The 27,548-nt window shown below is 40.7% G+C and overlaps 2 protein-coding genes across 3 annotated transcripts in view; one reads left to right on the top strand and one right to left on the bottom strand.

Moving 5' to 3' along the window:
* The window catches only part of LOC140522243 (all-trans-retinol 13,14-reductase-like), a 41,747-nt gene extending 26,196 nt beyond the window's left edge, over positions 1 to 15,551 (bottom strand). Inside the window, exons 1-5 of one of the 2 annotated variants that reach the window (XM_072637471.1) lie at positions 15,105 to 15,276; positions 4,163 to 4,301; positions 1,667 to 1,849; positions 1,203 to 1,444; positions 216 to 417 (exon numbers count right to left, since the gene is read on the bottom strand). In XM_072637471.1, coding sequence (XP_072493572.1) covers positions 216 to 417; positions 1,203 to 1,444; positions 1,667 to 1,849; positions 4,163 to 4,301; positions 15,105 to 15,122 — 784 coding nt within the window. In that variant the 5' untranslated portion in view covers positions 15,123 to 15,276. The other variant, XM_072637461.1, reaches the window with a different exon arrangement.
* Positions 15,552 to 15,634: 83 nt separating this feature from the next.
* Positions 15,635 to 27,548, top strand: part of LOC140522301 (uncharacterized) — a 55,333-nt gene continuing 43,419 nt past the window's right edge. Inside the window, exon 1 of the mRNA XM_072637570.1 lies at positions 15,635 to 15,732. The gene's annotated coding sequence lies outside the window, so the exon portion shown is untranslated. The remainder of the gene's footprint in view (positions 15,733 to 27,548) is intronic.

Raw genomic sequence — 27,548 nt, 5'->3', positions numbered from 1 at the left:
GAGAACTCTGGTTAGCCAAGAGCATGGGGTGGAGAAGACTCCAGGGTCAGCTGGCATGTTCATTGGCTCCCAAGGGGCTCAGATCTAAATCTCATTGTTTATGTTCAGCAAGGCAAGAAGAAGCCAAGAGACTAGCAACCTGTCCACACGGGCCACCCCCTCCCCACCTAGCTGCTCCCTCTACCCCCAATGTCCTCAGAACCCAAGGTCCATACCATAGGTGGGATAGATGTAGCTGAGCACAGCTTTGAGGTCCGGGGAGGCAGGCAGCTGGTTGAGCACGTCTGCTAAGCTCTGAGTGACTGCTCTCAAGAAAGGGGAGAAAAAGGCCAGCAGCCCCCACTTGTCCAGCAACCTCACCACAGGCACAGGGAGGAGCTTCAGCAGGACTATATGAAGTGTTCCTTTTGCTACCTCCTGGGGAAAGAAAGGAACCCAGAGAGAAAGAAGCTACCATAGCCTTGCCTCTGCCAGCCCAAAGAGCTGAGGCCCCAGAGACATGGGCCAGATTTCAATCACTAGGCAGTCTGGGGAAGGGATCTCCTCTAAATGAAAAGGGTTCCTTCTCAAGCTTTTCTTAGAAAGAAAGATCTTCATTTTGAATATTTGACTCATAAATGCTTAACTTAGTGAGAACCAATGCTGATGAACACATTGACCAGTGCGCTACCCTTCTCTGCTTAGGGTAAAACTGGGGAATGTGGGATGTTTGCTTTAGGGTTTTTCACACAACTTGGGGCTCCTTTTCCCGTTCCTGGACTCTACTAACTCTGTCCTGTGCCCTCACGCTGTGCCCCCTTACACTCTAATTGCCCACAGACCACTGAAGGCTCATTCTCCACTGTACTAGCCTGAATCCTTCTTCCCTCCACCAAATCCCCTTTCTTCAGGTCCCTGTGAGGTGACAGGAGCTAATCTAATAAACCAGAGCCTACTAAGGATTTGTTAGGTGCTAAAGACAGCTGGCCACCTCCACCAGATCATGTCTTTGTATATTCATGGGAGCCCTCAGTGCTTATAAAGGAAAAAATCCCTGAGGCCATGGCATGGGAGTGCCAAGCAACCTCCAATGCATGATGAGAAGCAGTTGGGGCCAGGACTCTTCTCCCTCTTCAATCTCCACCTTCCCCATGTAGGTCAATATTGGCCTTTCCTGGGTCTCTACACATGGGGAGGAGCCTGCCAGGTCAGTCTAGTCTTACCTTCACCATCTTCATGTACTTGTCAATGGCGGCTCCTTCATGAGGAAACTTTTCCTTGAGGCCCTGAACATAGGCTTTCTCGCCAGCATACATGGGGAACTCCCTTCTGCCATTAGGTCCCTCCAGCACCACAATGTCAAATGGGGAACCCAGATAAGCCCAGTTCAGCTGCCCCTCCGAGATCTGGTCCAGGAAGAAGCGACAAAAACTGCTCTTTTTCAACTGCCCAACATGGTGGATTCCTGTCAAACAATACCAGGGAAGGTGCCACTCAGGAGGTAGAAAAAGGAAACCACATCACATGAAAATGCCTAGAAGTCTCCAAATCTCCTTCATGTAGAACCCCACACCATGGAGGTAGTAGAGGAAAAACTGATTTCTATGGTGGTACTGACCACCTCCCCTGCTCTAGGCAAAATTTTCACCACTTTTGAACACCTAGTCCCTCCCCAGACTCACTTTACCTGTGTCAAATTCCAAGCCATCTAGGCCAAAGGTATGGCAACATCCTCCTGCCGTAGTGTGCTGCTCCAACACCAGGACCCGTTTCCCTGCTTTGGCTAGGATGGCAGCTACTGCCAGGCCCCCAGTGCCACTCCCAATCACCACTGCATCCAGCTGGTCTGGCACGTGAGCATCTGAGAAAGCTGCAACCCAAGAAAGGGAGAGGGCGTGGTCAACTGCTCAGACAGTGTCAAGTAAGGAGGAGGTGGGACAAGAGAATGAGGGGAGATACACTGAGGGGACTAAAGCACTTTGAAAAACGATTAGACCAGAATGGACTTTGAACTGTCTGTATAAGAGTGAGACATGTAAATCTGAATCGGTGTCATCCAATCCAATGTCCATATTTCCTACCTGCTTAGCTGGACCTGAATGAACAGACTACAAAGGTACCAAGGTGAGTTGAGAACTCAGAGTCCAAGCAACAGTAACTCAGGATGAGGAAGCCTGGATTGTAGTAGCAGAGAGAAAGAAAGCTCACGTGCATTTGCTCTGGGACCACCTGGACAAAAAGAAGGAGGTACATGGGAGAAAAGGAGGCTCGAAGCTCCTGGTCTCTGACAGAAATGCTCAAGCCTCCCTATTGGTCATTCCCAAACACCCGTGCCCAGGAAATGGAATAAGGATTTGCAATGATGATGTGAGAGCACCAAATGCCACAGACAGCACAGGGCAAAGCTGGTCATGGTATACTAGCTAATCTTTGGCGATTGTCAGTCATGAAGAATCTATTAAGTCCTTACTATGTGCCAGGCACTGCGCTAAGCACTCCCTCAAGGAACTCACAGTCTGAGAAAACAACCATGTGAGTGTGTGTGTGTGTGTGTGTGTGTGTGTGTATGTGAGTGTATGTGTGTATATGTGTGTGAGTGTATGTGTGTATGAGTGTGTGTGTGTGTGTGTGTGTGTGTATGAAATAATCAACAGAGGAAAAGCACCAGAATTAAGAGGGATTGGGAAAAGCTTCTTGTAGAAGGTGGGATTTTAGGCCACAGACACCAAGAGGAGGAGATAAGGAAGAAGAGTATTCCAGGTGTAGGGGTCAGTCAGTGAAAATGCCCAGAGTCTGGTGACGGAGTGTCTTAGTGTCTAGCTGGAGGAAATGTCAGGGGGCCAACTGTCATTGGGTCAGAGAATACATAATGGGGGTTGAGGTGTGAGAAGACTAGAAAAGAGGGAGAGGGTAAGAAGGGCTTTGAATACTAAATAGGATTTTATATTTGATCCTGGAGGTGATAGGGAGCCATTGAGGTTGTATGAAGGGGGTTGTGGGGACATGTGTAGTCAGATCTGCACTTTAGGAAGATAGATGATGGCTGGGTGGAAAACCAATTGTAGTGGGGAGAGACTTGATACAGGTAGTACTACCGCCAAGCAGGTGACTTCCATGGTCAAGGGGTGAGGAGATGAGAGGGTGAATTAGAGTGATGTTGGTATCAGAGTAGAGAATGGGGCACATATAAACAAAAGTGAAGATGGTAGAAACAACAGACCTTAGTAATAGCAGCTGGAACTTCACCCACAGCAGATAACATCAGTCATGGCAGACATATCCTTCAGGTTTAGGGTAGGGACTAATACATTTGAAACTTCTAGTCTCGTGAGATTCTAGATATGCTTGGTGCCCTTTGGCAATGTTACTGAGGAATTTCATACAAATTTTCTTCTTAGAAATGAAGCTGATGTTTATCTAGCATTTTGTACCCAACATCCATTATGTTGGTTGATCCTCACAAAAAGAAGTATAAAAAGTATTAATGGCCCTGTTTACAAATGAGGGTACCGAGGGCCAGAGAAGTTAAATGACTTAACTAGAGTCACATCAGGAGTGTTAGGCAGGATTCGAACCATGCTCTCAACTCCATGTTCAATGTTGTTTCCACCACACCAAACATGCATTATAGGATTTGAAACTGAAAGCCACCTTAGTATTTGGTGTCCACAGGCTTGTGTTCCTTTATATTTTGGTAACTATATTTCATTATGTTTCCTTTGTAGTCCTTTGTATTTTACTTTATTCATTTAAAAACATCACTTGAGGAGAGGATTCTGGGAAGGTGGCAGAGTAGGTCAGAAAATCCAAGCTCTCAAGATTTCTCCCACAAAAGAGATAAACTAGCACCTTAGGGTAAACAAAGTGGGGGTGAGGAATAGGGACAAAACAGCGGGCTTCCTGGGACAATTAGAGAAGAACCAAAGAAAAATCCCAGGACAAGGTTTGGTCCCTGTGAAGATACCGCCAAGCTGGGGTCTGCTTTAACAAAAATCCACAAGCCTTGGGTTAGGTGGTTTGAGAAGCTGCATCTGCCCCAGTCACAGGAACTTTTACCCTCAGGATAGTGAGGGGAGTTGGCCGTATGAGCCCAGGAAGATCAAGGGAACCTCTGCTGACAAGGAACTCCAGACCCAGCTGTGCTGCAAAGATGGATGTGGGGCGAGAAGGAATCAGCACATACCTGTTGAGGGCAGAAGCACTGAGGCAGAAAGCCCCTGGCAGTGGGCACTTACAGGAGGTTGGAGGTTTGGCCTTGGTTCCAGGCTAGAGGGGAAAACTGAAGATCTGGGGCAAGAGGCACCATCCCCTATATCCCCGGGCTAGAAGTGATTACAAAAATTAAGTTATTACCACTAAAAATGCACAGGCAAAGGAGAAAGAATCCAACCATAGAAAACCATTAGGGGAATAGAGAAGACCAGGGTCCATCTTCAAAGGAGGATATTGAAGTAAAGAAACCCCCAAAGACTAACATTAAATGGCCACCTGTCCAAAAAGAATTCATAGAAGATCTTTTAAAAGACTTTAAAAATAAAATGAAAGAGGTGGAGGAAAAACTAAAAAAAATGAGAATAATCCAAGAAAAACAAGAAGATTATGAAAGGAAAGTCAACCAATTAGAAAAGGAGATACAGAATCTTAAGGAAGAAAATGACACCTTGAAAATTAGAATTGACCAAGGTGAAGCCAGTGAAATTATAAGAGATCAATGAGTGGGATAGGTTTAGTGAAGACTTCTCAGATTGTAATTCTGCCAGGGGTGAGGTAAGACTGAGAGGCTCAAGGTTACTATATTTTTAGAACAGAATAATTCCATATAAGGATATAAAACTGTGTAGTACATTAGGGTCTCAATGATTGGATAAAGTTTACCTAATTCTTCAATGTCTTCATTTCAAAAGGGATTGGTTAGATTTCATGCCTAGAATGTAAGATCATATTCTCAGCTAATGAGAACAATGGTCAGTGGTGGGGGAGGGACTTGCGTTAGGGTCTATATAAATCACTGCCTTTTCTTTGTCTTTGTCTTTCCTACTCCAGGATAACTGCTGTAAGATTGTCCCGATTCTCGAGAATCTAGTAAATCTGTCATCATTTTGAGAGGCCTCTGAGTAATTGATTTAAGTAGGGATCTGAGCCATCCCAAACAGTTTGGGGGCATTCGTCTGGGATCTGTGACTTTTCAGAAAGACGGCTGGCAACTCAGTTCAAAGACTGGGCGCCTGTGGGGTCTTTGAAATGGGGTCGCCGGGCCTCCCTCTCTGCAAAGTAATGACTCGAAGCAGAGGAACTCAGTGAGGACAGAAAGAATAGAGATAAGGAATCCAAAGACTCCGAAGCTGTGAAGTGTGTGAAAATGCCAACTGGTTGGTGTTGAAGGTTGCAAGTCAGGCAACTTGTAAGCGTACGACCCGGCGGTAAGCGTGGGGGGAGGAGGGGGCCTGGGGGTCAATTCGTTGAGTCTTAGATAGACTCAGGGAGAAGGTGACGACTCCCAACCAAATTGGTGGACTGCAGGACCCTAGGGTGAAGGGCACCCCCAAAAGCGTTTGCTGAGTGACTGCTGGTGGATGGATGACCCCTATTGAGGGCTAGCGAGGGAGCTAGCAAAATTTGTTGAGTCATAGACTCGGAGGTGTTGGTGACAACCCTCGTTCAAAAGAATGGGGAAGGGGCAGTCCCAACCCCACTGAGCTTCGGAATGGAGTCAGGAAATACTGGTAAATAGTCCTTTGGGAAATCAATTACAAAATTGGCACAAATTACCAAATTATAGAGGAAAGGACAAGAAGAAGATGATTAAGTATTGTTGTTTCGTACTGGGTGAAAAGATATCGGAGGAGGAGGCACAATCTGGCTCAAATATGGTTCCTCCGAGGATTGGGTTTGCCAAAAATTTAAACCTATATGTACTATTCTATTCTGTTAAATGTTTTGTCTATATATGTTGTGTTGCTATTTCTGTGTGAATGAAAGTCTGTATGTCTCTGTTTTTATCTGATAAGGTTGTAAATTTAGCCAGCCAGCCAGCAGGAGCAGAAAGGCTGAGCTGAACTGTCCTTGAAATTCCTGTTACTCCCCTTCTTCAACCCCTCCAGATTAGTTTCAGAGAGACGAAGGGACAAGGAGGGAGAGAAAGGGAAAAAAAGATTATTTTACTGTTCAGTTTATATGGTTGGTAATAGCAAGTAAAAGAATGTAGGAGAAGTGTCAGGTTAGGAGTAGAAAGAAATAAGTTATGTGCAGTTTCAAAGTGGCTTGAGGGAAAGGCAAGAGAATTTAAGCAGGTAGAGATGATGAGAGGAGCAGGGGTACTGTGTAATCAGAAGGCTTGGAAGAAGTACAAAAGGGAGGGAGGGAATTTATCTTTTTCCCTCAGACCAAAGAGGCATGCTAGCAACCATTTAACCATTTCCTGCCTCACCCAAAAGAAGAAATTTTAGTGTAGTGGGAAATAACAGAAAGTTAATTGAATTCATTCTGGTCGTATTTGGAATTGTGAATAGGTGAAATGTGTCATTCTTAATTTAATGTTTCAGATAGGTTAGAATTTATTAAAGTTTGGTGGAAGTAAGCAGAAGATTAGAAAGTAAAAAAATCTCAAGTAAGCAACTTAGAGCTGAGAGTTTTGAATTTAGGTTTAATTAGATCAATATATTTGATGCCAGACAATGTATTTAAAGTAAAAAGATAATAAGTTTAGGTTTTTCTTTTTCTTTGCAGAGTGGGAGGGCCAGAAGGGGGTGGCCTTGGGAATCCTGGCACAAATAAGAGGAGGGCAGAGACACCCAGTGGCATTTCTGCCAAAAATGTTAGATCCAGTAACAAAAGGACAGGTATTTGTTAGATGCAACATTAACCTAATGTAACTGTTACACGATTTTAAATTTGTAATTTATTACATATAGATTGGGATTTTAAAAGGATGTGATAGAAATTTGATCATTTGAAACTTACATTTGGTTATAAAAAAGAGCTGAATAGGTTAATGGCTTCTTTTAAGTTTTAAGTAAACTTAAATAAGTTTAAATTTTTAGGTAATCCATCTAAATATTGTATTAGAAATTGCATTGTTAAGTTAATTAATGAATTGGTTAAAAAGAGCTGTTAGGAATTTTTTTTTGTAAGAGTTTCCTTGTTGTAGCATTCTTATTAAGAAAATGAGAACGCTTTAAAAATGTACGTGTATATATATAGTAGTTTGGGAGACAGATATAAATCTATCAGAGCAATGACTATGATTGTTATTCAATCAGGAACTAGAACATGTACAGAAAGGCATGTAAGCTACTTAAGACTTGCTTCAAAAGATGTTCCTTGGCCAATGTCAAATTAGTCATGTCTGAAACCAATTACTGGAGCTTGCTATTTTAAGATTTTTGTGGGACTATTAACTGACTGTTCTTCTGAGTCTAACTCCATGTGTGGATAGCAAGAGAGGCGGTCTGAGCCAATGATCCATGATGCCAGTAAGCCTGTAAGATGCTGGTATGAACTACAAAAAGGTGATCTCATGGGAAAGTCGGGAGAGTGGCTGTTCAGCCTGGGCTGAGGTAGGATTCTCCTGACTCAATTTCCCCACTGACACCTGGTAGACTTTAAGCCTGGCTGAATGCCAGTTGACAATCTATTCCTGCCTGGAACTGACATGAAGTAAGGGAGATGTTGTTTCCCTGCAATGTCCCTACTCTTAATGGCAAATTCCTACCAGATCTGTGGAATAATAGATTGTTGGTAGGGGAACATCTGAGATTAAGTCTAAAATTAAGCTAATAGGTTTAGGACTTTAGACCAACAACAAGTTAGGGTCCTTTAATTCTTAGTAATAGTGTGAAGACAATCAGGTCAAGGGCTTGTGAGGCTAGCATGCATAGTTATTATTTTATCTTAGTTGGTTAATGTTAAATGAAAAATGGTTTGTGGACTATATTGTAAATGCTTTAAAAGAAGCATCACATGATCAGAAGTTGGAATTTTTTTATGATGTGATATGCACTGTGTTAAAAATGATTATTTATTGTATTTATGTAAGTACTGGAGCCTGGTATGGACTCCTTAGTGAAATCTCATCTTCCTAATGAGGGAATGAATAATGAATTACTGTGAAATGTAGAAGCTGCATTTTAATGTAAATTTTCTTTTCTTTTTTTTTTTTTTAAAAAAATGACAATTTGTCAAAGTTTCAATTTTGATTTTTGTAAGAGTGATAGGAATGGTAATCTAAGATGGTATTAAGTTCAGTTTTGTAGGAGAGTGGACATCTGGATTTCTACAAGAAGATAAAGAGAAGAAGATGCTGAGACGCTGTGCTGAAGACTGTTTGAAGGAGCATCCAGATCAGAAAACTGCATAAGATGATACTTCTCCCCAGACTGCTGTATGAGATGGAACCTCTAAATGGACAATTCATTAATTTACCTTTCCCTTTGAATCTTTGTATGAAGGGAAGGATTCATAAGGGAAAGAATGTGAAGGGGTCATGACTATGACTATTTGTGGAGTTGCATATATATATGAATAGTACTAAGAATAACACAGAATATAAAGAATGGATATGGAAGTGGGAGAATGGGACACAAAGGATGATGTTTGATACTTTCTGGAGTGTAATCAATAGAACTGGGGAGAATTATCAACATTGTATATGGAAGAGGAAGCAACAACTATGGAGGTGTAAGTCAGAGATCATGAAAGGAGGACCATTAGGCCCAGAAGATGTGAAGTACTTTCTGGCTGTGGATTATAGGGTAAGACTGTTTCTAGAGGAAAATCCTGCTTTGAGAGGACATTATTGGATATGTGGACAGACAACTTATACTCACCTTCCGTTAAACTGGGGGGGTGTTTGTTATATTGGATTGGTGAGACCTAAATTCTTTTTCTTGCCTGAATCAGGGAAACGGCATCTGGGGGTTCCTCTCTATGATGATCTAGCCAAAAGGAAGAGGAACATTGACACCTCCCTCACTCAAACTGGAAATGCAAATGGGTGGGATGACACTTGGCCTCCTGAAAGGATAATCAGAGAGTACAGGCCTGCAACTTGGGCTCAAGATGGCAGTTGGGATTATAGAACCCCTATATATCTATTAAATAGACTAATCAGACTCCAAGCAGTAGTTGAAATTATAACCAATCAAACAGCAAAGGCTTTGGACTTATTGGCTGATCAAGCCACACAAACTAGAGAAGCAGTACTGCAACATAGAATGATGTTAGATTATTTACTTGCAGAAGAAGGGGGAGTTTGTGGGAAACTCAATTTATCTACATGTTGCTTAAAAATTGATGATAATGGAAGAATAGTGAGAGAGATCACCAAAAATATCAGGAAAGTTGCTCATGTTCCTGTACAAACTTGGAACTCCCTTTTTAATACATCTTGGTGGTCTTAGTTTGAAGGAAGCTGGTGGAAAAGATTACTGTGGTTTGGCCTCATAGCAATTAGTGGTATTATATTACTTCCAATTTGTCTACCTTGTTTGATTTCACTTATTACCAAAATAGTTAGAAATTCCCTACTAAACTTGCTAGAGTAGAAGAGAGGACCGAAGGAGCCATTTGGTTGATGATACTAAAGAAGGAAGGATGGGCACCTGTGGAGACAAAAGACAGGAATGATCCTGATTGGGGTGAGGAGATTAATAGACAGTGTGAGATCATGTTACAGAACTTTGGTTGAAATATCCGTGAGAAGTCTTCAGGTTAATAAATAAGAGGAGGGATTGAGTGGGATAGGTTTAGTGAAGACCTATCAGATTGTAATTCTTCTCCCAGGGGTGAGGTAAGACTGAGAGGCTCAAGGTTACTATATTTTTAGAACAGAATAATTCCATATAAGGATATAAAACTGTGTAGTACATTAGGGTCTCAATGATTGGATAAAGTTTACCTAATTCTTCAATGTCTTCATTTCAAAAGGGATTGGTTAGATTTCATGCCTAGAATGTAAGATCATATTCTCAGCTAATGAGAATAACGGTCCGGGGTGGGGGGGGGGGAACTTGTGTTAGGGTCTATATAAATCACTGCCTTTTCTTTGTCTTTGGCTTTCCTACTCCAGGTGAACTGCTGAAGGATTGTCCCAATTCTCGAGAATCTAGTAAATCAACTTTCTGTCATCACTTTGAGAGGCCTCTGAGTAATTGATTTAAATAGGGATCTGAGCCATCCCACATATCAAGAATTAATTAAAGAAAATATGAATAATGAAAAATTAGAAGAGAAAGTAAAACATCATAAGAAAAAACAACAGGTCTAGAGAACAGAACAAGAAGAGAAAACATAAAAATAATCCAACTAGATCAAAGTTATGATAAAAAAGAATCTTGATACAATGATACAAGAAATAATTAAAGAAGGTTGTCCTAAAGTATTAGAACAAAGTGGGGGGATGGGGAGAGTGGAAATAGAAAAAATCCATTGATCACCACTTCAAAGAGATCATATGAGGAAAACTCATAGGAATATCATAGTCAAATTCCAAAACCTCCAACTCAAGGATAAAATATTAAAAGCAATAAGAATAAAACAATTTAAATATGATGGTGCCACAATTAGAATCACTCAAGACCTAGCAGTGGAGACATTAAAGGACCACAGTTCTTGGAACACTGTGTATCAAAGAGCAAAATAATGGGGGCTTTGGCCAAAAATATCATACCCAGAAAAGTTATTATGCATAATCCTGAATGAAGATAAATGGATATTTGATCAACTCTCAGATTTTCAAGACTTTGTTTTTTTTAAAAAAAGAACTTAATAGAAGATTTGACATACAAGAGCCAAGAGAAATAGAAGTCTGATTATAAGAAATTCAATAAGGATAGATTGTTTACTTTTTATTTATGTAAAAATTGGTAAAAGTGGAGTAGATTTTTGTTTAGATTTATGGGAATGGGAGGATAGAGGAGGCATCCTTGGAGGTGAATAGGCAGGTAACAGGAGAGCAAGGTAGCAGGTAGAAGTAAAGTAGAGGAGGCAGGAGGGATAGGAAATGAGATATGCACAAACATAAAAAGAAATTTGTTTAGGAAAGTATATGTCTACATATGTATGTATATATCTATAGCTATGGAGGTACATATCCAGACTTAATTGTAGCCTTCTGGGGGGTAGGGGAGGAGGAAAAAAGAAAAAAGTAAAAAAGTGCACAGCAGAGAACAAAAGAAAAGTTACAAGGAAGCAAAGCTAAGAAGGACAGTTCTCAACACAAAATGTATTACTTATCATATTAGCTTTCTGAAATGAAAATTTATTGTTACATATTTTGAAACCTCTCATGTTTATGCACATAAATGGGTTTTTTCTTTCTTACTTTGTATTTAAGTTCCAGTATTTAAGTTTAAGATGTTTTTGTTTTTTTCTATTCTCTATTTTCTTTTTTGTTTCTTTTCTCTATTTTGAGACTAAAATAAAATTTAAAAAATTATTTCTTAGCTAAAAAAAACCAAACAGAAAATTCCCATTACTTTGAGAAAGGGTTCATAGATTTCACTAGATTGTCAAAGGGACCCAGGACACACAAGAGATTCAAAGCCAGGTCTTTTCATTCCAAATCCAGTATATTTCCATAGACCCATCAAACTGGAAAATACCTTGAAAATCACCTACACCAGCTCACTCTGAGCTGAAACCTTGTAAACCAGTTAAATTTCTCCAAGAAATAATAGGTCTGTCCTTCATGACTTGGCCAAATCAGTTCAAAGTTCAAAGTCTAGAGCTTGAGATCAGAAGATAACCCAGAAAAGGGTTTGTAAGTAAGGAGTTTGTCATTCTTTTTAGATTGCAGTTCAAGGATCCATGGCCATGGCAATCTCTAGTTTCCAGGTGTTAGATAACTACCAGAACAGCTCCAAGGATCCTAGATAGCAATTCCTAGAATCATGACTGAGAGTCCTACTGCAAATGTGCAGTGAGATAAGGGGTAACATAATGTAATACTACACTCGCACTGAATGACAGTATTGTTAAAGTTAACCTGGGAGGCTATTACTGGCAATATGCCTTCTTTGTCTGTTGTCCTATAAAGCAAGTAAGCACTGGTCAGTGGGTGAGGAACCCATAGGGGAATATGACAGTGAAATACTGTGTCTGCCTTGATTGGTCCCTAGCAAGGCTTGGGGGGAATCTGTGTTTGCCTCAACTGACCCCCATTGAGGCTTCAGGGATTCTGTAGGAGTTGTAGCTCCTACTATATTCTCCCTGGCCCCTGAGAAAAGGGTGATCAGGGAATGATGTAGGAGTTGGTGCTCCCATTATCAGAAAACCCTCTTGAGAAGACTAGGCTAGAATAAAGTAAGAAGAGGGATCGAGGAGCAGACATGGCATTAGACCAAGTCCAATATTCAGCTTCAACCTTGGGTTCCAACACTTTGCTGTTGGAATGAATGCCTAAAGGCAATCTTTTCTCTGAGTCACATTTCTTCATAAAATAGGAAGACAAGTATTTCTATACTTGAGGGAAGAAAGCTCAACCTTATGTAATTGTGAGTTACTAGGGTTATACCTTCCTGAGAAGGCCTTGGGGACTTATTCAATTTGATTCCAAATGCCTCAGTGGTATAGGTAGGTTCTTGAAGGCCAGAAGAGGAGCCCACGACCTCCACCATTCCTGCCACACTGGGATATAGGCCTGGTGACAAACTCCAGATCTAGCACCCAATAACTACAAAGCCAGCTCCAGAGAGGTTTATCAAAGGTAAGGTGGTGAAGAGTTTGGCCAGAACATCTCTCAAAGATCATTTACTAGGGGAGCTGCAAAGTTTGTGGAGAGAGGGAGTGCTTGTAGAAAACTGATCAATCAATAAATATTTATTAAGCACCTATTATGTGCCAGGCACTGTGCTAAGCACTAGGGACACAAAAAGAGGCAAAAGATGTCCCTGCCTTCAAGGAGTTTACAGTCTAATGGTGGAGATAGCATGAAATCAAATATGTAAAAAGCAAGCTGTTTATGAAGACTGGAAAGTTTATGAAGGGCTTTGAATGCAAAAAACAAAAGGATTTCGTGTTAGATACCAGAGGCGATACGAGGTTACTGGAGCTTACTGAGTAAAAGGGTGACATGGTCAGATCTGTAGTTTAGGAAATGATTTTGGTGGCTGAGTGTAGGATGAATGGAGCTAGGGGGCCCTACCAGCAGCTAATGTAATCATCAAGGTGATGATGTGATAAGGGCCTGCACCTGGGTGGGGACAGTGTCAGAGGAGAGTAGGGGGGGTGTATTGGAGAGATTTTGCAGAAGCAAAATTGATAGGCCTTGGCAATAGCTTGGATGTGAGGGAGGTGAGAAGGAGGAAGGTGTTGAAGATGTCTCCTAGGTTTTGAGCCTGAGTGACTGGGAGGATGGTGTTGTCCTCTACAGTAATCAGAAAGTTGAGGGTGTAGGGGGAGGGAAGATTTAGGGGGAAAGATAACGGGTTTGGTTTTAAGTTTAAGATATTTACTGGACATCCAGATCAAGGTGTCTGGAGGTCCAGGACCGAAGGCCAGCAGAGAAACTGGAGGAGAATAGGGAAATTTGAGAGTCTTCAGCAGAGAGATGGTAATTAAATCCATGCCAAGTGAAGGAGGAAGGATAGAGGAGGACCCAGCACAGAACCTGGTGGGACACCTACATTTAGAGGCATGATCTGGATGAGGAAACATCAAAGGAGATAGAGAAGGAGCAGTCAAAGAGGTAGCAGGAAAACTAGACTGGGAGAGGAGGGTAGGAAGGGAGTCCTAAAAACCTAGAGAGAAGAGGGTATCAAGGAGAGGGTGATCAACAGTGCCAAAGACTACAGAGAGGTCAAGGAGCATGAGGACTGAGGAAAGGTTGTTACTGCCTCTGAAATATTATGGTGATGCCCAGGTGATAAAGGTCAGTATTAATCAGCTGTGGAACATTTATATGCCACTGACCTTTGCCCTTTCTCTATTCCTTCCTTCTTAGTATGGAATCTCCTAGCTGAAAGGCAAACCAAAAGCCCTCTACTCTAATTCCTGACTGAACAATAATCCTGTCTCTTGTATCAATCAATGCTTCGGAGACTTCCAAAGAAGAGGATGCCATGGCCTCCTCAGGAAGGCAATCCTATTTAGGAATGGCTTGAGTTGTAAGGCAGCCAACCTAGAAGCTGCCTCTCTTCAACTTCTTATCCGTAGCTCCTAGGTCTGACCTCTGATGCCAAGCAGGGCAAGGCAAATCCCTCTTTTACAAAGACTTTCACATACTTGAAACCTGTGATCCTCCATGACAATTCCAAAGGACTCAGGAGGAACATTCCAGAGAGAAAACTTAAAGACTGTGGAGCGAAATACATTGTTTTTCTCTTTTTCTTTGCAACATGGCTAATTTGGAAATGTTCTGCATGACTTCACATGTATAATGGGTATCATGTTTGCCTTCTCAGTGGTGGGAAAGGGGTTGGAGGGAGGCCATCTGGAACTCAAAAACATTTCAAATGAATCTTTAAATAAAAATTTCCAAGTCAGAAAGAGGGCAGAGGAAAGAGGGATAGAGAAGTGGAGAGGAGAAGGAGGGGAGAGGGGGAGAGGGGGAGAGGGGGAGAGGGAGAGAGAGAGAGGGAGGGAGGGAGGGAGGGAGAGAGAGAGAGAGAGAGGGAGAGAGAAGCAAGGGGAAAAAGGCGTTATGTTCAAGGAGGGCCTTTCTCAACTTTTATGGGAAGTTCAGGATCAGATAATAATAATAATAACGGTATTGTTCACCATAATACTAGTTACATTATTTTTATAAGTAACAAAACTTGGCTGAGGATCCTACAGCTCCGCTGATAGCCCTGCTGTCGGGATCAGGGTAAGAGGTCACTGCGCCCTACCCCGCCCCCCCACCCCTCTTCTTCCCACGCCGCCCCTCCATCCCCCGGGTCCTGCCGCTCTCTGTGATCTGAGTGCGCACCTGCTAAATGCTGATTGAACTGGATGTTCTGTGGCTGTCCTCCCATAAATGCTCTAAATTATTACAGCATTTTACAAAGAAGGAAACTGAGGCTTAGGGAAGCTATCCGAAGCTGCATCTCCCTGGACTCCAGAAGCTGCGCTCTGGTCCCCCACCCCGCTTCCTCCTCCCGCCGCCGCATCAGCACCCAGTTTATGTTCCCTCTTCCGCAACAACTTACGTCTTTACAAAACAGCATGTTCTCCCACTCTGAGGTGGGATGAGGCTTAGCCTTTGCCAGGTAAAGAAACTGAGACTCAGGGCGGAGATTCGAAACTCCTGCTCTCGGGGCTCCAGAAGCTGCGTTCTGGTCGCATTCCCGCTTGCACCGGCTCCCCTCCCCTCCTGCCCCAGGCGCACCTTGCTGCAGGACCCTCCTCCGGGCCTCCTGGTCAGTCACCAGCGCCAGCGGCGGCCTCCTCACGTCCTCCGCGAAAGGGTTCGGGCCGTCCCAGCGGCGACCCAGGACGAGCCTCCGAACCATGACCATGAGCAGCAGGAATCCAGCCACCAGCCCCGGCGCCGCCCACAGCCACATCATGGTGGCCCCCTCCGGCTCCAGCTGCGCTGCTGCCCCAGGAATGGAGGCAATGGTCGGCCGGCCTGGGTCACCAAGGGTCCCAGACATGTGGCCGTCCCTAGCTTGTGCTGAGAACTTCGAAAGACGACTGCCAGCGGCAAGCCAAGCGCCCCGAGCTAGGGGAGGAGAGATGGTGCTCTAGTCACTAGCGGCAGAGACCGAGCAGGACTAGGGAGAAAAAGAGCTTCGCCTGAGGAGAGAAGAGATTGCCAGAAGCAAGTCCCGAGAGGTCAGGAAGTAAAGTGGGAGGACACTGAGGGGGAGGTGCCTAGCCGGAGGAATGGCAAGGCAGGACTGGTGTTCTAGAGAGAGGTCAGGGCTAGAGAGATCCAGCCTAGATAAAACTGAACCCTTGGGACCTGATGAAATTGTCTAGAGAGAAGATGGAGAGAAAGTAGAGGGCTCGACACAGAGCCTGGGGAGACTCAGATTCGGGGAAGGGGTGCAGGAGGTGACGGGTGATGATCTAGCCACTTAGAAGCACTTAGTAGGACTAACACCGGGACAGAACAGCGTCCCTGACCTGAGCATCTGGGGCGGGGGAGCAAGGAGGGTAACTGAGAACAACTAGGTTAAGGAGGGAGATGATTATGCCCGAGGGCAGGGCATGGGGCAGAGAGGCTGACTGCCCTATCCCCGCCCCCTCAGTTTGGAATACTCTCTCTGCAAATGTGTATTATTTACTTACCGCAGTCCCCGTTATTTCTCAGTCTCCCCCCCCACCCCCCAATATAAAATCCTGCAGTACAAGGACTATGTGGTCTCAGTATCCCTCCAGGCTGGCACACTTGCTTATGTGGAATAGGTAATTAACTAATGAGACTTGTTGAATTGGAAACTGGTAGATTACAGCAATAAGCCCCTGGGATGGGGTCAGGGGGAGGCAGAAGGGACGATATAGATGAATGGAGTGAACCTCAAAAGAGAAAAGGTTGTTGCTGTATGCTGTCTAGTGATGACAGGAAAACCTAGAAGTGAGCTGGAAGGGGGGAAAAGTGGTAGGAGACTCCCATTGGCTGTGTGTGTGTGTGTGTGTGTGTGTTGGCATGAGGGAAAGAGCATCTTCTTCAGAGGAAACTGAGGAAGAGAATCCCTCTTTAACATTCTGAATGTATCTTCAAACTCAGTCCACAATTGCTCTACCTTGATCAGGTTCCCCTGATGTCCATGTAAACATGGGGTTTTGTTATTCAGTTGTGTCCAGCTCTTCATGATCCAATTGGGGGTTTTCTTGGAAAAAATACTGGAGTGATTTGGCATTTCCTTTTCCAGCTCATTTTACAGATGAAGAAACCAAGGCAAACATGATTAAGTGACTTGTCAAGGCCTTTCCTTTTTGAATTCTGCAATTCTTTTCAAAATCTGTGGAGCACTTGATACTTGGAACTGTACTGCATAGTGTCAAATTCCAGATCAGCATGTAGTAAAATGAAGTTGAATAACCCACTATCCTATGTCATTGCCTTAGGGTACCATTCACAGCAAATATATCACCACAGCATGTGCAAACAGACATGCCTGATGCAAAGCCTCACGTGACAGGCTTCTTCAGTGACTCTAAGTTACATGGTTACATTAACACATGACACCAGTTACTATGTATCCTCCATAAACCAGAAGCAAGTATTTAAAGAAGTGATATAATAGTAGGTAGGTCGGCTACCTACAAAGCAAATCACAAAACTATGGGCACAAGACTGAGAGCAAAAAGCAGGTTAACAAACGAATGGACCCCCAACCCAGAAATCTTAGAAATACACACCAAAAAGCTCAATAATAATAATAATGAGAATTCGCAATCACACTTAAATGTGCAGCAAGCAGTATGTGCCTCTATGAGCATATGTTATTCAAGGCCAGTTTTACCTGGGACATTGTCAGTTTGGTCACTGGATGAGGGGCCTCCAACCCTTCTGTGATAGATGTGCCTTTATACTTGTGCTAGTTGATATGGCCTGATCATGAGGCAACTCTATGGTACAATAGACAAGACGATGGGTCTGCAGTCAGGAAGACCTGAGTTCAAATCCAACCTCAAACACTTACTAATTGTGGGATCACAGACAAGTTGCTAAACTTCTGTTTGCCTCAGTTTCCTCAACTGTAAAATGGAGCACTATTATTTAGCACCTACCTCCCGGGGTTTTTGCAAGGATCAAATGATATAACTTATAAAGTGCTTAGCAGAGTGCCTGGCATGTTATAGGCACTAATAAATGTTCATTGATTGTTTGGGTGAACTGATCAGACGATTCTTGTTCTTCTTTTAAGGATTATTATCTTTATCTAAATGATTCCCAGACTGATCTATCCAGTCCTACTTTCTCTGCTGAGCTATATATAGGAAGCTATCACAACTGCCTGTTGGACATCTAGAAATGGATGTCTTATAGGCATCCCAAATTCACTATGTACAAAGCAGAACCCATTATCTTTCCCTCCCAAACCCTTCTCCCCTCCAAACTTCCTTATTACTGCCAAGGGCACCATCTGCTTCTAGTCACCCAGGTTTACAACCTTGGTGTCACCCTCAACTGCTCACATGCCCAATCTGTAATCAGATCTTGTTTCTGCCTCCACGACATTCCTCATACACATCCCCTTCTCGCTGCTTACACACATGCAACCTTAATTCAGGTCCTCATCACTAGCCTTGCCTCAGGTCTCTCCCTGCTTCAATACATGTTCCACTTAACTGCCAAAGTAACTTTCTTAAAGCCCACAGCTAACTCCCCCCTGCACAATTACTTCCAGAATCAAAATAAAAAATCTGTTTAGTTTTTAAAGCTCTTCCCATCTGGACCCTCCTGCCTTTCCAGTCTTCTTTCACTTTATTCCCTGCCATACATTCAAGGATCTGGTTACACTGTCCTTCTTGGCTTGGCATTTCATCATTCACCTTGATGCCTTTTTATGGGCCATCCCTGGTATCCAGAAATTTCCTTTGCCCTTCATTTCATTGACTTTCTTCAACACTTAGCTCAAATCCCACATTCTGCAAGAGGCTTTTCCCATCTCTCCTGCCATCCCTCTCTCCCACTGCAACTGCCTTTTTCTGTTCTCCTCTGTATGAATCTCACTTGTCCCTACTGGTTATTTACATGTCTGCTCCCTCGTCAGAATGGGAGCTCTTACAGAGCAGGACTTACTGCCTTTCTTTATATCCCCAGTACTTACTTAGCACAGTACTTAATAAATGCTTGTTGTCTGACCAATGTCTATCCTCAGACTCAAGATTAAATAGCCCACCTTGGGCATCTAGACAGAGTTAGAGGCAATGTTTTTCACTGATGGAATACAGACTTGGTTGGCATTACTCATGCATTAGTGGCTTATTTCTGAAAGCAAAGTTCTTTTCTGTACAGCTGGGTGAGGCAGCTATGTGGTGCAGTAGATAGAGTCAGGAAACCTTGGGTTGAAATCCAGCCTTAGACATTCACTAGCTGTGTGAACCTGGGCAAGTCACTTAACCTCAGTTTCTTCAACTATAAAATGGGGCCCCTAGTAGCCCTTCCTTCACAGGATTGTTGTGAGGATCAAATGAGATAATATTTATAAAAGCTACATGGTGGATGCTATATTATTATTATTCCGTAACATTCTGAATAGGTGAAAGTCCACATGCATTTTCAGACTCCGTCCACAATTGCTGTGCTGAGTTGGCCCTTTCTTCGTCAGTCATTATTTTGTTTAAAAAAAAAAAAACCTACTCCCCATCACATGGGTAATAACAAACAAGGGCCAGTTAGTGACAACTACCTGAATTTTTTTTTCTGGCAATTCCCATAGGATATCCACACAAATTATCTTAACCCTATTCTCAGCAAGACTGTCCTACTGTCCCCTGGCTCCCCTACATTGTCCTTCAAAACTTTCCTAACACCTTTATTATCATACACAGGATTTACTCCAAATAGCAATAAACGCTTACGCAAAGACAATTTTGGCAAAGTGACAGTATATCATTGTTGTAGCGGCTCCCCATGACCCCATCTGGGGTTTTCTGGGCAAAGATACTGGAATAGTTTACTATTTGTTTCTCCAGCTCATTTTACAGATAAGGATCTGAGCAAACAGGATTAAGACTTGCCTAGGGTCACACAGCTAGTAAGGTCTGAGGCTGGGTTTGAACTCCACGCCCAGTGCTTTAACCACTGAGCCAGCTAGCTGCTCACATAGAGCCTCATAATGTCACTCCATCATTCCAATGTTGGACCAATCACCAATCACACTGATTGCCACATTAGTCAAATCCAACACAGCTTAGCAATAAAAATAATACCTCACACACAATTGTACACAACGCACTAATAAACAACTAAATAATAAAAGCATTCATAAAACAGATGTTATTCTTACTGGTAACTTCAAATAACAAATATAAATATTCATAAATCCTCAAAAAGTGTATGCAATTCAGCCCAGGAAAATTTTGAAAACAAGTCAATTCTAAATCCAGTGGCAAAATTCCCAACAAAATAGAAAAAGCAAAACTGTAACAGCAAGCAAAGTGGGATTTGTTTGTTTGTTTTCTTTTTGGAGTTGTTTCCCAGGCTCAGGCTAAATTGTGAGCATCTGAGGGTTCAGTCTCTTTTGAACCCTGATGGTCTACAGCTATGTTGAGTCATGTGAGTTTTGTGCCTACTGACTCTCAGCCAATCATGTACTGAGAGGATGGTATTTTACTTTGGGAGTTTATGTATGAGAAGGATCTTGTGATTATTTGGTTGAAACTATGAGTAGCCATATGTTCAGGGCCTCCCCTCCCCCACCCTGACTGCCGAGATGGAAAGGCTGTCTCGATCCAGGGACGTATATAAAGTGTATAGCAATATCGCTTTGATTCAGGCAGTAGAGGCCTGGCAGTTTTATTTCTCTGTATTTTCTCTGTTTGGTGAATAAATAGGAGACTTGGTAGCTTTGGAAATGTAAAAGATAAAAGGGCATTTCTGGAAGGATTAAGTTGAACTAATTAAAATGATTGTTCACCCCTCAAAAGTTGCCTTTGCTTTTATAAATGCACATCTAAGAACCTGTGATAGCAGGCTCTCCTATGCATGTTGGGGTGTTTACTGAGACAAAAACCAAAACAAAATAGCATTGTAAGAGAAACAAATTCGTTATATAACAGTCAACCTCAACAATAACCATAACTGGGCTTAATTCTCCTTTAAGCTCAAGCTGTAAAAAAAAAAAAAAGATCAGTTAATTTTAAAATTTAAATTAAAAAACATTTTAAAATAACATCAGAAGTGATCCCCATATAGGATCGGTATGACATATTTTTGAGCAATATTTGCAAAAAATTTGCCAATAAACATTACCTAAGTGCCTACTATGTGCTAGGCACTGAAGATAACCCCCTTACCCTCCCTCTGCAAAAAAAGGCAAAAGAGAGCTCCTGTCCTGGAGGAGCTCACAATCTAATGGCAAAGACAAGAAACAAACACCTAGGTACAAATAAGCTATATAGGGATGAACTGGAAATGATTAAGAGAGGGAAAGCACTAGAATTGAGAGAGATTGAGAAAGGCTTTCTGCAGAGATCTCAGGTGGGACTTAAAGGAATCCAGGAAGCAGAGATGAGGAAGGAAAGCATTCCAGGCATGGGAGACACACAGCCAGAGAAAATACCCAGAGTCTTGCTTGTGAAACATCCAGAAGGCTGGTATCACTGGATCAAAAAGTATATGTCAAGGAGTAAGGTGTAGAAAGACTAGACAGGTAGGAGGGGGCTGCATTATGAAGGGCTTTGAGCCAAATAGAGGATTTTGTATTTGTTCTTGGAGACACTAGGGAACCACTGAAGTTTATTGAGTAAGGGGTGACGTGGTTAGATGTATGCTTTAGGAAATAACTTTGGTTATTTCCTAATATAGTTTTAATAATTTAATAATACAGTTTTCATAATACTGAACCTGCCCTGCATTCCTCGTATAAATTGTACCTAGTTAAAATGTGTTATCCTGGGAATAAATTGCTCTAATATCTTTGCTAATATTTCATTTAAAAATTTTGCATCTATTTCACTAGAGAAATTGGTCTCTTCTTTTTCTTTCTCTGTTTTGGCTCTTTCTGGTTTAAGTTGGCTGATGGAGGATGGATGGTAACAGGGAGAGAGGTGAGGCAAGCAGACCCACCAGCACACTTTTGCAAGAGTCCAGGTGAGAAGTAATGAGGGACTACATCAGAGTGGGGACAGTGGCAGAAGAAAAAAGGGGACATATAGGAAAGATGCTACAGAAGTAAAAGTGACGAAACTTGGCATATGAGGATTGGAAATGAGGAGTTAGAGATAGTGAGGAATGCAGGATGACTCCTGTGTTGGGAGCCTGAGGAACCAGGAGGATGGTGGTGCCCTCTACAGCAATCAGGAAGGTGGGGGAGGGGAGGAGGGTTTAGAGGGAACGATAATGAGCTCTGTTTTGGACATAATGAGTTTAAGATGTTTACTGGACATTGAGGTCGAGGTATCTGAAAGCAGTGGGAGATGGGAGACCAAAGGGCAGGAGAGGGAGATTTGAGAGTCTTCAGCAGACAGAGATAATAATTAAAGCTATGGGAGCTTATGAAATCACCAAATAAAAGAGGGAGAAGAGAGAGGGGCCCAGGACAGAGCCCTGTGGGACACCTACATTTAGAGGGCATGATCCGGATGAGGATTCAGCAAAGGAGACTGAGAAGGAGTTGTCAGATAGATAGGAGAAGAGCCAAGAGAAAGAAGGAGGGAGAGAGAGAGAGGAAGGGAGGGAAGGTCATAAATTCTTCCCTTCTCCATAGATCTAACAGGTAAAGTATTCCTTGCCCTCCTAAATTATTTATGGTATAGACCTTTATGTCTAAATCATGTACCCATTTTAACCTTACCTTGGTATAAGGTGTAAGATGTCAGTCTATGCCTAGTTTCTGCCATACTATTTTCCAGTTTTCCCAGCAGTTTTGTCAAATATTGAATTCTTATCCCCGAAGCTGGAGTCTTTGAGTTTATCAAACAGTAGATTACTATAGTCATTGACTACTGTGTCTTGTGTTCCCAGACTATTCCACTGGTCCACCACTCTATTTCTTAGCCAGTACCAAATAGTTTTGATGATTGTTGCTTTATAAATAGTTTTAGATCTGGTATGGCTATCCCACCTTCCCTTATATTTCTTTTCACTAATTTCCTTGATATTCTAGACCTTTTTTCTTCCAGATGAATTTTGTTATTATGTTTTCTAGTTCTATAACATAATTTTTTTGGTAGTTTTATGGGTATGGCACTAAGTTAATTAATTTAAGTGGAATTGTCATTTTTATTATACTAACTTGGCCTACCCATGAGCAACAGATATTTTTCCAATTATTTAGATCTGACTTTATTTGTATGAAACATGTTTTGTAATCATGTTCATATAGTTCCCAGGTTTCTCTTGGCAGGTAGACTTCCAAGAATTTTATTTTGTCTACAGTTATTTTAAATGGAATTTCTCTTGCTATCTCTGATGGTAATATATAGACATGCTGATGATTTATGGGCATTTCTTTTATATCCTACAACTTTGCTAAAGTTGTTAATTATTTCAAGTAGTTTTTTAGTTGATTCTCTAGAGTTCTCTAAGTATACCATCATCTCATCTGCAAAGAGTGATAGCTTTGTTTCTTCACTGTCTATTCTCATTCCTTCAAATTCTTTTTCTTCTCTTATTGGTAAAGCTAACATTTCTAGTACAATATTGAGTAACAGTGGTGATAATGGACATCCTTGTTTTACTCCTGATCTTATTGGGAATGCTTTTCTCTTATCCCTGTTACATATAATGCTTGCTGATGGTTTTAGATAAATGCTACTTTCATTTTAAGGAAAACTCTATTCTTCTGTGCTCTAGTGTTTTTCATTGGAATGGGTATTTTGTTAAAAAGCTTTTTCTGCATCTATTGAGATAATCTTATGATTTCTGTTGGTTTTGTTATTGATATAGTCAATTATGCTAACAGTTTTCATAATACTGAACCTGCCCTGCATTCCTCGTATAAATTGTACCTAGTTAAAATGTGTTATCCTGGGAATAAATTGCTCTAATATCTTTGCTAATATTTCATTTAAAAATTTTGCATCTATTTCACTAGAGAAATTGGTCTCTTCTTTTTCTTTCTCTGTTTTGGCTCTTTCTGGTTTAAGTATCAATACCATATTTATATCATAAAAAGAATTTAGTAGGACTCCTTCACCTATTTTTTCCAAATAGGTTATATAATATCAGAATTAATTGTTCTTTAAATGTTTCATAAAATTCACTTGTAAATCAATCTGGCCCTGGTGGGGTTGTTGTTGTTGTTGTTGTTGTTTTTAGGGAGTTATTGATTGCTTGTTCAATTTCTTTTTCTAAGATGGAGTTATAAGTATTTTAATTCTTCTGTCAATCTAGACAATTTATGTTTTTGTAAACATTCATCCATTTCACTTAGATTGTTAAGATTCATTGGCATACATTTGAGCAAAATAGCTCCTAATTTATGTCTTAATTCCTTTTCATTGGTGGTGAATTCACCTTTTTCATTTTTGATACTGGCAATTTGACTTTTCCTTTTCTTTTTTTAATTAAATTAACCAAAGGTTTATTGATTTTGTTGTTTTTTTCATAAAGTCAGTTCTTAGTTTTCTTTATTAGTTCAATAGTTTTCTTAATTTTAATTTTACTAATCTCTCCTTTGATTTTCAGAATTTCTAATTTGGTATTTAATTGGATTTTTAATTAGTTCTTTTACTAGCGTTTTTAGTTGCATTAGTCTCCTTTTTCTCTATTTTATTCATGTAAGCATTTAGATATAAAATTTTCCCTAAGAAGTGCTTTGGCTGCTGTAACAGCAAGCACCCTGACATACCAAGGATGACCTACTGGCACAGGTTCTTAGATCTGCTTTTCTAAGGAAAGCAACTTTAAAAGGGGTTAACCATCTTACTTTAATCAAGCACTTCTATCATTCATTTAGTTTAAGGGGAACAGTCAGCAACCTGAACTTCAGAGAAAATACAAACAGAGAAGATAGCATAAAGACAACAGACAGGGTTTCTAGCTGTCTGACCATAGGCAATACATACATTGTTACCAAAGACAGAAGCACCAACATCTGGGTTTTCAAAGCCGGAGGGCTCCTTAAAACAGCTACCTAGAGTCTCTCACAGGAAAATTCTTCCAGTGATTGAGCCCCAAAGCAAAATCTCACCTCAGAGTATATCTATCTATCTATCTATCTATCTATCTATCTATCTATCTATCTATCTATATCTATATCTATATATCTATATATCTATATATATTCCCTCTTTGACTCAAATCCTATGAGAGTAAGGTTCAATATATACTTTTCAGAGCCAAAGGGCATGACCCTTGTGACCCAGTGGCTTATTAGGAACAAAAGATTTGAGCTTTCCTACTAAACAAGCCTCCCCTAATCAATCTACTAAACAAGCCTCCCCTAATCAACTCTCATTAACATTATAGCTGCAAACCATAAGTTTTGGTATATTTTCTCATTATTGTCATTCTCTTTGATGAAGTTATTATTTGATGAAGTTTCTATGATTTGTTGTTTGAGCCACTCATTCTTTAGGATTAGACAATTTAGCTTCCAATTAATTTTTAGTCTATCTTTTCACGTCCCTTTGTTACCTGTAATTTTTATTGCATCATGATCTGAATAGGATGCACTTAATATTTCTATCTTTTTGCATTGCATTGTGAGATTTTTATGCCCTAATATGTAGTCAGTTTTTGTGTAGGTTCCTTGTAATGCTGAGAAAAAGATATTCTTTTCTCTCCCCATTCAGTATTCTCTAGAGGTCTGCCGTATCTAACTTTTATAAAATTCTATTCACCTCCATAAGTTCTTTCTTATTTATTTTATGGTTAGATTTGTCTAGTTTTGAGAGAGGAGGTTGAGGTTCCACACTAGTATAGTTTTGCTATTTCTTGCTGTGACTCATGTAACTTCTCTAAGAATTTGGATGCTACACCACTTAGTGCATATATGTTTAGTATCGATATTACTTCATTGTCTATGGTACTTTTTAACAAGATGTTAATTTCCTTCCTTATCTCTTTCAAATAAATTTATTTTTTACTTTGTCTGAGGATTGTTGTCCTTGCTTTTTCTTTTTCTTTTTTTTTTTATTTCAGCCGAAGCTGAATTCTGCTCCAGCCTTTTACCTTTACTCTGTGTGTATCTTTCTCCTTCAAATGTGTTTCCTGTTTACAACATATTGTAGGATTATGGTTTTTAATCCAGTCTGCTATCTGCTTTCATTTTATGGGAGAGTTCATCCCATTCCCAGTTATGATTGCTAACTTTGTCTTTCTCTACACCCTTATCCCTGTCCCCGTTCATACTTTTCTCTGTCCTTTCACCCTTTCTCTCCTCACCAGCGTTTTGTTTCTGACCACCACCTCACTCAATCTACCCTCCCTTCTATCCATCCCTCCCTTTTCTTTCCCCTTTCTTCTCCTACTTTTATATAGAGTAAGATATATTTCTATAACCAACTGAATATGTTATGTTATTCCCTCTTTGACTCAAATCCTATGAGAGTAAGGTTCAAACAGTGCTCGCCACTCCTCTCTTTTCTTTCACTCTACTGTAATAGGTCTTTGAGCTTCTTCATGTGGTACAATTTACCCTATTCTGTCTCCCCCTTTCCTCTTCTCCCAGGACAATCCTTTTTTTCACCCCTTAGTTAATTTTTTAAATATCCTTCAGTTTTGCTAAAGTTCTGCGTTGTTTCAACTAGTTTTTTCTGTTGATTCTCCTATTAATTATACCATTCTATTAAGTATACCATATTGTCTGTAAAAATGTGATAGTTTTGCTTCTTTGTTGCCTTGTCTTCAGTTTCTTTTTTCTTGTCACACTACTATAGCTAGCATTTCTTGTACAATATTGAATAAAAGTGTTGATAATGACCATCCTTGCTTTACTTTTGATATTTTTGAGAAGACTTCTAGTTTATCCCTATTACAGATGTTTCCTTTTAGTTTTAGATGGATAATATTCAGTATTTAAAAGAGAAAAAAGCTCCATTTATTCCTATGCTTTCTAGGGTTTTATAATGTTATAGTATTGCATTATGTCCCAAGCTTTATCAGCATCTATTAATACAAACACATGATTTTTGTTGTTTTTGTTACTGACATGGACAATTTTGTTCATGGTTTTTCTAATTTTGAACCAGCCCTGCATTGCTGGTACAAATATAGCCTGGTTTTGTTGTATGCCCATTGCTAATATTTTATTTATTTAAAAGTTTTGACTTGGTTTTCATTAGGGAGATGTTTTTTGCTTTTTCTCTCTCTCTGCTTCTCTCTCTTTTTTTGCTCTTTCTGATTTAGGTATCAAAACCATATTTGTGTCATAGAATGAATTTGGTAGAATTACTCCCTTATCCAATTTTTTTCTTTTTCTGCAGGGCAATGAGGGTTAAATGACTTGTCCAGCATCACACAACTACTAACTTTTGAGTGTCTGAGGCTAAATTTGAACTTAAGTCCTCCTGACTTCAGGGCTGGTGCTTTATCCAGTGTGCCACCTAGCTGGCCTTACCTACTTTTCCCAAATAGTTTATAGAATATTCCAATTAATTGTTTTTTTTTTTCCTTTGGTTGAAGTCATTTGCCTCCATTTGACTACTGGCCATGCAGATTGTTTTTTCTCTTAGGGAGTTCATTAATAGCTGGTACAATTTCTTTTTTCAAGACTGGTTTTTTAAAGTATTCTAATTCCTCTTCTGTTAGTCTGAGCAATTTACATTTTAGTAAATTTTATATTTTTCACTTATATTGCCAGTTTGTTTGGGTTTTTTTGAATATTTAGCTCCTGGTGAATTTTTCTGTAGGTGTCATGTACAGCTGAAAAATAGGTGGTATATTCCTTTCTGTTCCCATTCAATTTTCTCCAGAGGTAATTTTCTGTTTCAGGTATGGTTTTTTTTTTTTTGTAAACAACATATTAGATTCTAATTTCTAATTGATTCTATTCCACTTCTGTTTTATACATGAATTCAATCTGTTT

This window comes from Notamacropus eugenii, chromosome 1 (genome assembly GCF_028372415.1).
Source record: "Notamacropus eugenii isolate mMacEug1 chromosome 1, mMacEug1.pri_v2, whole genome shotgun sequence".
Taxonomy (NCBI): Eukaryota; Metazoa; Chordata; class Mammalia; order Diprotodontia; family Macropodidae; genus Notamacropus; species Notamacropus eugenii.
This window is presented reverse-complemented; position numbering and strand designations above follow the sequence as displayed.